General features: G+C 30.1%; 2 protein-coding genes across 6 annotated transcripts in view; both read right to left on the bottom strand.

Moving 5' to 3' along the window:
- Window positions 1-1,170: 1,170 nt before the first annotated feature.
- On the bottom strand, window positions 1,171-6,473 carry LOC123294489. Its single transcript, XM_044875540.1, has 7 exons — window positions 6,135-6,473; window positions 5,359-5,833; window positions 4,593-4,720; window positions 4,413-4,528; window positions 2,920-3,800; window positions 2,623-2,856; window positions 1,171-1,427 (listed from the first exon to the last, which is right to left on the bottom strand). Exons 1-7 carry the CDS (start codon window positions 6,453-6,455, stop codon window positions 1,171-1,173), a joined length of 2,412 nt encoding a protein of 803 aa, XP_044731475.1. The 5' UTR covers window positions 6,456-6,473.
- A 3,300-nt stretch (window positions 6,474-9,773) lies between these two features.
- The window catches only part of LOC123305795 (guanine nucleotide-binding protein G(q) subunit alpha), a 34,561-nt gene continuing 30,769 nt past the window's right edge, over window positions 9,774-13,565 (bottom strand). For 2 of the 5 annotated variants that reach the window (XM_044887628.1, XM_044887625.1), the window contains exon 9: window positions 12,030-12,146. In XM_044887628.1, coding sequence (XP_044743563.1) covers window positions 12,064-12,146 — 83 coding nt within the window. In that variant the 3' untranslated portion in view covers window positions 12,030-12,063. Of the gene's footprint in view, window positions 10,690-12,029; window positions 12,147-12,359; window positions 12,468-13,565 lie in introns of those variants that run through there. The other 3 variants (XM_044887626.1, XM_044887624.1, XM_044887623.1) reach the window with 3 other exon arrangements.

Raw genomic sequence — 13,565 nt, forward strand, 5'->3', positions numbered from 1 at the left:
AAATTTTATAAAATGGAAAAAAGTATCTTGCTGAAAATGTTTATTGTTAAGACCAAATAAAAAAAAACCAAAATATTATCTGTATGTTAAATGAATTTTCATTATGTATTACCGAAATATTCACATTATAAAAGTATATGTGAAACTATACTAAAATATTGAATTTATTTTTTAATTTACCAGCTTTGTACAGGATGATAGACATAATACCTAAGTATTTTTTATTGGGAAGTACTCGGTCGTTAGAAAAGAAAGAGGTGTGTGATTTGTTGCAGTACGTTTCTTAACCCTTTTAGTGATCAAGATTCCGCTAGGTTAACATAAGATTTTGTTTTGGGTGGAAATAAAGCCATTTCGATGAATATTAAATTTTTGACGAACTTCACGCTGTACCCCAGTCACTGACTCGTCCATCTGAACAAAACAATCACACGCGAATATGTTAACGTCTACGATAACTGAAAAGTAATGGTTTTGAGTTGATAAATGCAACAAACCACACAAATTCTTTTTTATGACCGAATATTTCCCGATCAAAAACACTTCGAGTATTATGTCTCACCTTGTAATATCCATTTCCGTAGATTTTTGTATAGTTTAGAGATCAAATAAATTTTCTAAGAGTTTGTAACAGAAAATACATAATGTCTTCTTGACTAAATTACGTTAAAACCAAGGGGAGGTCAGTGTAAAGCCTACAGCAGGGAAAAGCAAAAACCAGAAAGGGGTTCTAAAATCGGTGGAATTGAGCCACGTAGTCAAAAACCCTATACATAAAAAATAATTTCATGTCTTTTGAGTACACAAACATCAACAAATTTTACCTACGTACGTTGTATTTAATCCTCTATATCAAATTCGGGTTCTCACTCGAACAGTCGAAGTATAAAACGAGTAATGCGAGTAGACACAAACCAAACACATAGGTTTACACTTCGAGTGTACAGAGAGAGGTCGATTTTGATACTCAAACCAATTCAGAATTTAACAACAGTAAAAAAAAAACGTAAATATCAATTTTCAATAATCAATATTTATTTGTAAAAATTCAAATAGTTTTTTACTTATTTTGTAAACCAAAATCTGAAAGAATCAGAAATACAAAACAAAAACATAAATAAGAATCACTTAAAATACACCAATTAAGTTATAAAAAAAAAGCTGATTGCTTTAAAATTTTGCATCAAACGCTAGAACAACATGATCTGAAAGATGTCTTCCATGTTGATTTAAAAATGATATTAAATTACTAACAGCTATTTTATCTGAATCATTCATAAACATTGCAATTATATCAAATCGTGGTACATGAATTATTTCATTGAAAAATTGTTCGACAATATCCACATCACTTGGTGTACAAAAGTATAAATGTAAGCATTCCAACCAAGAGCTAAACATCGGTCCATCCAGTTTGTTACCTAAAACTATTATCAAAAAAATTTATAAACTATTTAATAAGGACTGTACAAGAACGTATGTAATAATTAAGGACGTATCAAACTAGAGTGGAGAGGGTAGCACAAAAAAGACGCCTATCTGGGCGAAGTCTGGTCCTCTCGATCGTTGTGTACTTTGTACTGCGCATGTTTAGTTTAGACAGTAAGTGATACCAAAAATATCTTTATAGAAAAACAAACCACTTTTATTGGATTTAGTGGAAAATTTTGTTCGAAGAGCGCCTAGATTTCGCAGAAACAATTATACGAAATAATAATTGTACTACGAAAAAACAATTTTGGATAAAAATTGCCAGTCCTATTTTGTCTAAACTTAACGGTTTGCGGAAAAATGTTTCGAACAAAAACTGTTACATTTTAATCAATAACAACTTTCTAATTCAAAGTGTTCATCTATCGAATACCAATTATGGAGTAGAGTGAGCTTTTCATTGAGCTTGAAAACCTAGCTCAAGTTTAAGGCTGCGTAAGATGTGCGCCTACACGCCCAACTTTTTTAAGGATTGAATCCGCGCTTGGCTACTGTAGAATAACCAATGCCTTCATTTAGCTCCAAGGCCGACCACAGACTTAATCTAGATATTTTAAACAAGTGAAAACAAACAATTGACTTAGTTAATTGTTGAAATACCATGCATAGTCAGTGTTGATTTCTTTATCACATAACACAAACAAACATGTGACACATACATAACTGATAATCAAGTATAGTACATATTATAAAATTTCCGCCTAATTGGCGCCCTCACGGGTAAACAGTGATGTTTACGAAAAAATGTTCCAAACAAAAGTTGTTTAATTTTTGATAAGGAACATTTTTTACATTTAAACTTTTGTTCTATCTCTAACGGTTTACAAGATGGATCCTACGGACCCAAGACCCAATTGACCTATGATGCTCATTTACGAACTTGACCTCACTTTTTACGTTCTGAGTACGCTGTAAAAATTTCAGCTCGACATCTTTTTTCGTTTTTGAGTTAACGTGTCCACAGACGGACGGACGGACGGACAACCGGATGGACTAATTAGGTGATTTATATTACCTATGATAAAATTTTTTTCCTAGCATCATTATTTTTAAGCGTTACAAACTTGGGACTAAACTTAATATACTATGTATATTTCATATATGCGTGGTATAATAATCTAAATATATTACCTGTTAATAAATTTCCTGGTGGAATACGTCTTATAACTTTTGCGCGACTAATTAGATCATTACGATCTTTAATTCCTTGCCAAGCTCTTGTAAATTCATATGGTGTTTGAATCAAATCGGTTTCTTCATTATTACAAGGTTCACCACTGCCACCTTTATCAATTTTAATCCGTTTACTCATAACAGTATTATCATCCAGTTTTGTCGTTGAATTTATTAAATTATTTTCTTGATCTAAAGGTTTGTTCGATCCAGAAATTATTGCTGGATTAAAATTTTTCTTATGAATATAATCACCTCTGTCAAAATTATTTGCGTAATATTCCACTTGAGGTGGTAATATTTGAGAAATAGGAATTACATTTTCGAGATTTTCGCCATTTGGTTGTGTATTTAATGATTTAGGATTCTCAAAGTAGGGTTCAGTATTTTCTGGATTATCATTGATATCCATTTGTAATTTTTCACTACCTAAATTACAATTTGCTGAATCAATTTTTTCAGGTGTATTTTCGATTCCTACAACAATTGTATTCTTTTCTACTGCTGATGGACTCATTTTTGGCTTGACGCTCTCGACAATTTCCAAATTCGATATTTTTGTATTAATAATCGAAAGTGAATCATTTATGATTGAATTTTGGGCACCTAGCGCATCATCAATTTCGACAATGTTCGGACTCTTCATATTTGAATTTCCGTCATTATTAATATCAACAATTTTTGACGACACGATTGAGTTCGAATAATTTTTAATCTCTTCAATCTTTTTTGACGTAATGGAATTGACATCAGAATTTGAATCATGATCAATTTCAACTATTTTTGATGAAACGCTCAAATTACAATCACTCTTAATCTCTTCAATCTTTTTTTGAGAAGAGGAATTAATATTTGAATTCGAATCAGTATCGATTTCAACAATTTTAGGTGACATAGATATATTTGATTTAGGTTTGATTTGTAATTTCTTTGCAGGATTATTGTTAGTTAAATTTTTAAAGTCATATGATTTCGTTGTGTCTTTAACAGGTTCCGTCACTTCCATTATCTTAATGTTAGGACCTTGAAATTTTGATGTACTAGGAATGGGAACAACAACTTTTTTCGTTTTGGAAATTGGTTTTTCATCATTGTTTATAACATTTCCATCATCGTCAATTTCTTCAATTATTAATCTGTTAAAAAATGAATCCAATGTTTAACTTTTATAGGAATAAAAAAAGGATTTATATCCTAACAAGATAGATCGAGGCATACCAAACCACGAAAATCACATGTTCTTGCGATTGCTATACGAAAAGGATTTCATTTTTTATTTGAATTTCTCTACATGATAAATCTAAATTTTAGATGAGTACCAGCCCAAACAACGGTTTTTGAGATAAAACTATAAAGTGAAAGGGAGAGTAAGACCTATACTTCTATGAGAACTATACTTCTGGCTTGTGGAAAAATTACAGGAGGAAATAAAACAAGATTAAAAATTAGCAGCGATTTGATGATCTGGCGAATATCATGTCAGAAAATGCTCTTGCAAGTGAGGGGAAGTTTCAATTGTAACAGCCGTATCTCGAAAACTCGTGACCTTAAGACTTTGTACTCTTTGAGATAATCTACTCATCAAAAACTATCAGAGTTCGTAGTTTATTTTTAGTAAAACCCAATTTATTTATAAAAACTGAATTTTTTTGTTGGATATAAAGTTTGTGGCGCGATGAAAGACGCAGTCACACAGGTTAGTTCGCTTCTCACCGTGGGCAAACTGGCATAATAAATTTTGTACTTACCTTTGTCTTTGTGGCGGTGAGATACCAGTTACTTTATTTCTAACATCGTTCATCAAACTTTGAGCAGAGGTATTATTTGGATCAATTGAAATTAATTGATCAAGGGTTTCAAAAGCCTAAAACACAGTTTTAATTTTTTTCATAAAAACCTTTTGACTTAAGAAATTTAAAAATAGTTACATTCGTGTAATCCTTTAAACCATTATAGGCTTGTGCTTTCCTAAATAATGCTTTAGTATTTTCTGGTTCTCTCCTTAATACCTGTGCGCTATCATCCAAAGCTTCTTTATACTTTTTAAGTTTAATATCTAAGAAAATGGAAGATTAAAATATTATGTGTTAAGAATATCTAAACCCTTCTTGACTATAATATTTTGAACCATGTTTAGAGTTAGAAATAAATCTTCCAATTTAAAATAGGAAAAGAAAAAGACTCAATTTCCACGAAAACAAAACTTTGGTACCTTCTACAGTGTTTAATCTTAACGAGTTTACAGTTTTGCAAGTCTTTTCTGACAGATCCTAGGCTTTTTTTAACACTTAGAGTTAAATGAAAACGTTGAGTAGTCTGAGTAGCCATTGAAAAAGATTCCGTAATGAGAGAATTTCAAAAAACTGACTACCATGCGTTTTAGTGATAACCCGCTTTTAGCTGGCAGCAAATTTGCAATTGCTAACTAGATAAAAACATTTCTTACAGACTAGAGAGTGTCTTTTAAACCACCCAATAGAATTGTCCATAAGAATAATCCTATGTAAAACGGGGACTGTGGAAACAGTTTCTAATATAGGTAAGTTTAGGCCCCCGTGGGATAGCCTTTAAAGAAAACGTGCTCTAGCGAAGCTTACTATCAATTCTTTAAAGATTCTATCACTTTTCTTCTATATGCAAGTTAAGAAGGGTTTATAAGCGATAATAAAAATCATTCGGAACTGTTTTTCATACTTGCAATGCATCGATTATTGTACGCTGCAGCCGTTGGTCGTAATTTGATACTATTTGTATAATATTTTTTTGCTTCTTCAAAATCATTCGCTTTAAAACACTCATTGCCCAAATCTTTTTCACGATTCGATAAAATTAAAGATTCCGTTTCTGTAAGATTTTCTGTGTCATCAAAACATACAGACTTTTTCTTCTTTTGTACATTTTTTATTTTTTCTTGTGCTTCTTTTTTAAGTTTTTCCTTTTTGAGTTTTTCTTCCTCTAATTGTTCACGTACTAATTCTACTTCAGGATCATATTTATCCCAAGCAGCATAATCCCACGATTTTATACGATTTACTTTCGGTTTATCATTATCATTTTTAGGTTTTTCTGTTTCATTTACTTTTCGTACATCCGGTAAATTTGTTTTGATTTTCAAATTTTTACTGTCTTGTAAATCACCATCGATTATTGAAACTTCTTCTTGCCAATTCTATTTTTGGAATTTATAAGTTATTACATTAGATTTTTTCGCTATAACTATTAAGGAATTTTGCACAAGCGTTCCTTAAATGGCGTGTGTACTAAGAAGGGATTTTTGGAAATTTGTCCCCTAAGGGGTTAAAATGAGCGAAGACAAGTGGGTTGAAGGATAGCTTGTTGATTTTCACTCTTGAAAGTTACGCCAGCATTGTCTATGCTTGCGAGTAGCATATAGACGAGATAATTGTGAGGTAAAGGTAGGTTCTCTAAATTAATTATTTAGGGAATCCATTATCACTTTTCTTCCTTACCTGTATATCTTGACAAATATTATTCCATTCTTCAGCGTCACAAGTAAACTTATTCAAAATCGGTTTGTTAACCAACAAAGCTCTGCTTTTCGGATTAACAGCACTTAAACGTTCTTCAGCACATTTTGTAAGTTCGGGATAATGACCTTCTTGCCCCGAACGTAATATACGTAAAATTCTTTCAAGTTCTTTTGCATTATTACAGTTCTTTATATATTCAAAATCTAAATGAGATACTGGAATGTTCCATTTTTGAAGTAAACTTTCAGAATGTGAGTTGTTGTATGCACTTTTTGAACATTCACTATAAGTATCAACCATTTTTTAATTAAATTTTTTGTTAAAATTTTTTTTCTTAATAAATTAATTTTTTTTTATAATCTTTACCAAAGTGACGCAAAAATTGCATAGTATCTTTTTCAATTAATAAATAAATAATGGAATTACCCATAGCAACGGTTTTTTTGTTGTAATATTGATTCAACAAATTTTAATTTGTCGTGCCAGGCATGAGAACCATAAACACCTATATTTCTTGAGAATAGATTAAATTTTATAGTTCGGTATTTTACCCGAAAGAAAAATATATCAAATGTTGAAATTATCGTTCAAACAATATAATTCTAACCCCGTCAGATAATTTTGCATTAACATTCGCTTTGAGATAAAACAATCTAATTCTTTTCAAAACTGAAGGTATTCAATTTCGATTCTACATATAAATACGTATTACGACTACCATGTATCATCAATACAATATGCATATCAAAAGAATTTATTTTAATCGTTATTTTTCTAAGTAAACGTGAACGCTGGCTATTGTAAAATAATAATTATAAGATTAGGCAAAAATCTAGAAGGAATCCCAAAAATTGATAGAAAAGTGACTAGGTCGGAGTCACTACAAAATTTGGAGAGTTAATATCGATCCAATATATATAGTATTGCTACTTACCTTCTAAAAGCATTTAATATACAGAATATCTCATTTTAAATTCCCCAATTAAATATTTTCAACAAAACTTATAGGGAAAAAAAAACCCGATCAAACTAGTAAAATTAAATTGATTATAACATTTGTTTATAAACTGAATGATTTGAAAAATCGGAAATCGAATTGACTTCACTTCATAAGAAGATGTTTCGTTCGGTTTGAACAGATAGGAAATCTAAGCCAGGCGACAGGTTTGTAAGTTAATGAAAAGCTGTTATTCAAGGGTGATTAATTAAAAACTTTTCAAGTTGTGAATCTCGAAGGAACTGTGCTAATAGGGAAGGTTTAACTGCAAAATTTACGATTTTCCTCAATTACTTACGTTAAATTTTCTATAATTTTGATTATTCAAACATGTTTGTGGTCAATTCGTTACAGAGATTAAAAAAGGAGGTTATTTTTCAAAATTTGCTAAAAATATAAATTTCCATCTTATTTCTGGTGTTATATCCGAATTATTATGAAATGTTGTTGTAATTATGGTTCCTGGTTACCATCACCAACTTCATTCGTTAAGTTTCTTGACAATCTCATTTATTCGTTGAGTTTCAAGACAGGGGTGCCCAAAGTAGTTGAATGTAACCAGAAACCATAATTACAATAACATTTCATCATAATTTGGGTATATCACAAGAAATAAGTTGGATTTCTCCATTTTTTAGTGAATTTTGGAAAAAAATGCCATATCTCAATAAGAATTGATATACAAATATGTTTGAATAATCAAAATTTAAAGAAATTTAACGTTCTCCAAAAAAGTATAGAAATGTTTTTGCGGCTTTTGTTATTGATCAAAAACTGGAGGTCTGAAACCAGAAGGTCGAATATTTTGCAGTTTTTCCTCTCTCCTTTTTTCGCACAGAGCGGCCCTTGAGGTCTAAAACTTTAGAAAATGTTAATTAACCATCCTTGAACAACATCCCAAACTTCTGACTTTTTTCTATCTAAAATGTCGACTGTACTAATAATCTATGAACGTTTTAACTGAAATTTTGGACAGATTCTAGCTAGCTTACAGTAGAATTAAACTTAAATTTTATTAGAAATAATATTCAAGCACGCTGATATTTATTTGAAATAAAAATTTAGTTATATAAGATCGCCCACGACCTTTTTTGTAGTTCAGAAATTTTTTATTAACTACTGAAACATATTTCAAAACTATTACTACCCCACCTCTAATAACCCAAGAAACTGTTTAAGTATTCACTGCACTGATTAAAATTTGGGGATTTGTTGAATAATTACGACAAAATAAATTTAAATAAATAAACTTTGTATCTTGAAATGAAAAATTTTACTTTCTTCTGTGAAAAGAGAAAAAATTGAAACACTTTATTTTTGTATTAAATCACAACATATATATATATATAGTTTTTTTTTAATAATGTTTTTTTTTCTTGAGAATAAATGATGATTTTTGTTTTTCAATAGCTACAAGTATATATATATTATTTTCATAAAATTGATAAATACAAACATACAAAAGAAAGTAAAGAATGTACACTGTTTAAAATTTTTTTTTTTTTTTTTTATAAATTTTTTTATATCATTTTATTCAAAATTGAATATTTTTCTTTGTATATATTTTAAAAATGTATGAAATCCAATAAAACCCCGATTTCTAGGACATTCGTTAGAAAATTCAGCAGTTTCGATCTGTTATGCGCGTTTTATCAACAATTACTAAAATTAATTCCTAAATCAAACATGGAAGCAGAGAACAAATTTTAACAAAAATTCTCTGTTGATTTGGAAGTTAATTTTATTATTCTCAGACTTGAAGATAAAGCTGGCATATGTAAAAAAAAAAAGCAGTCTTTTCTAATGAATCCTGGAATGAGTTTATTCTATTGGATTAAAAAAATGAAACGAACACAAAATTAAAAAATAAACAGAAAGGATTTCAAGCAATAAATAATCAATTCGGTTGAATGCTTTCAGAAAAATTTATAGTTTTCACAAAGAAATTACAAATTACTATTGCCACAAACATGCACTCTTATATTTTTTTTGCACATTCAATCTTTATCCTCATTCATACTTAAAATTTTTTTTTTACTTAAATTTCACAATCGTACAAGCTTCACACACAGAAAACCAAGCAATTGTTTTTTTTTTATTAACTATATTTATCCGATTTTTATAATAAAGTCATATTCAGCCATAATAGAATACATTTAACTGAAAATATATATATTTATATATATATAGATGTTTCTTAATTTTTTTTTTAAATTTTTATCTTACAACAACGCTTCCATGAAAGTGAGCTGGTTTTTTTTTTGAAATACACCCAAAAAAAGTGTGCTTTCAATACGATTTATATTTTTAGTTATGATGAATTATCATAGAGGCGTTATTGTACACATGTAAAGACAAGATGGTGGATTTAAATTTAAAATGGATGATGACAAATGTGTAATTGGTATTTAAATGTGTTAATATCCACCACATGTCAAGTCGATTTAATATATATATATAATTTTTTTATTTAAAAAATCATCTAAAAATCACATTAACGAGATTTATTTTTTTTGTGGTATGTATTTTATCTGCTAGTTTTTTTTTTTTTTGCAAAGAGATAAATGTTTTTTTTTCTTGACACTATTCTAAATGTATTTTTTTTTATATATTATATATAACAATATTTTTTTATTTTATATTTTTAAATAAAGTTGTGTGTGAATTGAGTCACAATTAATAATGCCTTCGTTGATTTCCGCATAGTTAAAATAATTACAAAAAAAGAAAGAAACAATTATAAAGAAAACACTTTGGCTTTTGCATATATTTAATCTTAAACGAAGGAAATTTTAAAAAAAATAATGGTAATAACAATTAATTTAAAAAAAAAAACACCCACTATTAAAATGGCACTAGAATTGCTTCACTGTTTCTGTCAAAATATGTGATTGGATTTTGGCTTGACTAGTGTTAACACGACGGCCATTCTCCCACACATCAATCAACTAAGCTTACTAAGCTAAGCTTCCAAAAAAAAAAATAATAAAAACAAAAATTAATGAAAAATTTTTATGTCCACACACTGCAGCACGCACGCGTGTATGGGTAATTTTTCTTTTAAACGCAAAAATGAGCAGATGAGCTTTTTTTTTTAGATAGAAAATAATTTTTTTAAATGAAAAACGACGATTTTTTCTTTGTGTTTATGTTGTGAGTTATTTAAAAAAAAATGTATTTTATTTTTTTTTTATTGTAGTTGTCCTCTGTTGCCAAAAATTTTAACAACACATTGTGCGATACAGTAACGGCGGTGGATACAGCGGTTGTGTAACAACACTGCTGAAAACCGACATCAAGGACGTCTTGAGGTACGAACGAGATATACACACATTAATAATTAGGTTCACGTCTCACAAGTGTAATAAAAGGGCACACATGGGCACTTGCAATGTGAACACTGACTTTTTTTGACCATATGATGAGACCACACCACTTGAAGACAATTAACACCTTACACCAAATTGTACTCCTTTAAATTTGATTGTAAAATTGTGTCTTTCACCGCCGCGAACACAAATCGAATGTTTTCAGTATCTAGAAGAAATTTTCATTTTACAATAAATGTGGTTTATGACTGCAAGAGAGGAATAGAAAAGGAAAATGATTTAAGCGGTTGAATTTATGTTAGTCCCTTTAAAAGAAATGTAACATGCAAAGACAGCCATTTTTAAAATTCTGGTTAAAAAAATAAAAAAACCATGCAAACTTTATGCTTTCCCTCGCATGTAGTCGTATCAATGCGACAACATTTGCCTCGATTACCTTCCTCATACTCATATCTTCAAGTACACACATATTATTATTATAATTTATCAAAATGGAATCTGATATATATTAAGATTCTTATAGGTTAGTTCACGCAACCTCAAAAGAAATGTAGATTAAATGAGTACCCCACCAGGTCCTACATTTCGTTTATAAATGCATATTCTCATCTTTCTGTTGAAAAAAAAGAAATACAAAGGGGGCACAATCGAATCGCTATGAAATAAACTTATAGGGCCTTCTTTTCTTCAGTATAACCTCACTTCTGAAGGCAAGAGTGTTCTCTGTTGACCAGTTTTACTGAAGGACATTGAAGCTGCAAATGAATTCTACTGACGTCCGAGAAGATGAAAACACAATGGGTATCAAGTTTCATACCAAATAACAGCTTATCGAAAATGTCTCATTAAAAGACCTTCTCTGATTAATCTTAATCGAGCATAATTAGTTGAATGGTCTAGCTGTGAATATTTGCAACGCAGTCACTTTCTGATTTAAAGCATCACCGAACCTTTTGTTCGCAGGCACCAAGGAAGGAATCTTTGAGATGGAGCTCTCTTGTGTCTATAACTTTGCTTGATTTTCTTGATGCCAGATGACCTAGTATTTCTGGATTAGCATGAGTGTGCTAATTCAACTTTAGGCGGTTATCAGTTCCTTGAAGTATAGTACCGCATTTACGACTGTTGTGCTTATTTCCGCCCGTACGCCACGGTAAACCTAGGTGCATTATCAAAAACTTTACAACTCAGAAACGCCTTCATCAATTCTATGAGCGAAATTATCTAGAAATTTTTTATGCACTGAAAAGTTTGTTCTTACATCAAACAACAAAAAGAATTCAAGTGTCTTTCGGTATATTTTAATCAAGAATTAAACGAATCAAAATGTTTTAATTAAAAAAAAAAATGTTTTAAGGCGACATTCTCATGAAGTTCTATTTCCTTCCTTTTTTTTGAAATTGGTAACAAATTCGAACAGCATGAACAAAAAATCATAAATAATATTCTTGTTTAGGATATCTAGATGAGAATATTGCCTTTAAACCAACAGAGGAAAAAAAAAGCAACACAAAATTCCCAAAATAATTATAATTTATTAAAATTAAAAGTTAACAACACAGAATTGGTGAACAGAACATAATCATGCTAAATTAAATTCTTTAAGTGCTGACTGCATAATTGTATCTTTCACAGCACAAAATACTAATTTAATATTTTCAGTATCTAAATGTCCCAACGAATTCCGACAAACAAAAAACCAATGTAAAATAAATCCATGAAAAAGAATGCATGCAACATAATAATTCGAAAAAAATTAAGTATTGACATCCATAGATAAAATAAAAACAACAACACCATAAATAAAGCAGAAGAAAAAAGCAAAGCGTGATGAATGGAGGATTGGACTATGTTTTTAAAAGCACTACAAAAACTTACCTGTGGCACACGTAAAATGAGAATAAATTATCTTCTCACTATCTGGATTCAAGTCCACAAACATTCTGAGTATGAATTCTCTAGCCGCAATTGCATCTCTCTGTGGGCCTATATGATACATACGAGCATAATACTAGCAATTAAATACATAGAAAATAGCCTTTATAAGGCTTTACAGCTGAAAATTATTTTTAATTAAAAAATGTAGAAGATAACGCCAAGGAGTTGTTTCTTGTAAATACTGGAAATATAACCTAGAATAAAAACTAGCCTACAAAATCTAGAATTTCTTTGAAATTGGAAATATATTTGATTAGCCTTCTAACTAGCTACATTTAGGAGCAAATAAAATAACCAAGTGCTCGTATTCTGAAGTTTTCTTCTAACGATGTGAAAACATCTTGACTTACGGCGATCTAAAAAAACAATCAAATCTGCAAGATTTTCGACCCTTTCATATGATGAAATTGCATGTTCTTAGATTTGCGGAAATTGTTTATCATAATTTATAAAACATAGAATGTTGTGAATGAAAATTTTGGCCAAAATATGTGTTTGGAAATTTTTCCCCAAATAGCAGATTTATTTCGAAGTGATATTTTTTTTTTTAATCAAATACGAACAATAAAAAAGTTGAATTACTCTAGAAGTATTCTAATGACATTCGATAAATTTGGTAGAAGATGGGAAAAATTTCTTTTTATCAAACAGATTCCAAATAGATTATTTGTTGTCATAGAAATTATATTGGAATTAAATTTAACGTCCGTTACAAATAACAATGCTATTTAAAAACTAAACGTTCCACTGGTGACGTCACGTTTAGTGTATTCTAATTAATGGAGCTCGAAGATAAATGTACATAAAAAATTGAAAATTTCAAAGGCGTAGATACCACGCGTTTTGCAGAAAAATAATTTTACAAAATGAAAAAAGTACATTCACAAGTGTCTAGAAGACATTTAATATCGAAAAGAAAATGTGGTTAGGTTAAAGTGGCTGTCCTGGAGACACATTTAGACCAAAGGGTCCGTGGTGATACCGAAAAAGAGTTGGCTAATCCCCAGATCGGAGAGGTCGTCCAACAAAGGCTGGCTCAAGTAAGTCCATCTCTTCATGGCAAGAGCTGGACAGTGACCGAGAAGATGAGTCATCGTTTCTTCCTCTTCCCCACTGTGACAACCTTTGCAATAGTCGTAATACACT

The sequence above is a fragment of the Chrysoperla carnea genome, chromosome 1 (assembly GCF_905475395.1).
Source record: "Chrysoperla carnea chromosome 1, inChrCarn1.1, whole genome shotgun sequence".
Lineage (NCBI taxonomy): Eukaryota > Metazoa > Arthropoda > Insecta > Neuroptera > Chrysopidae > Chrysoperla > Chrysoperla carnea.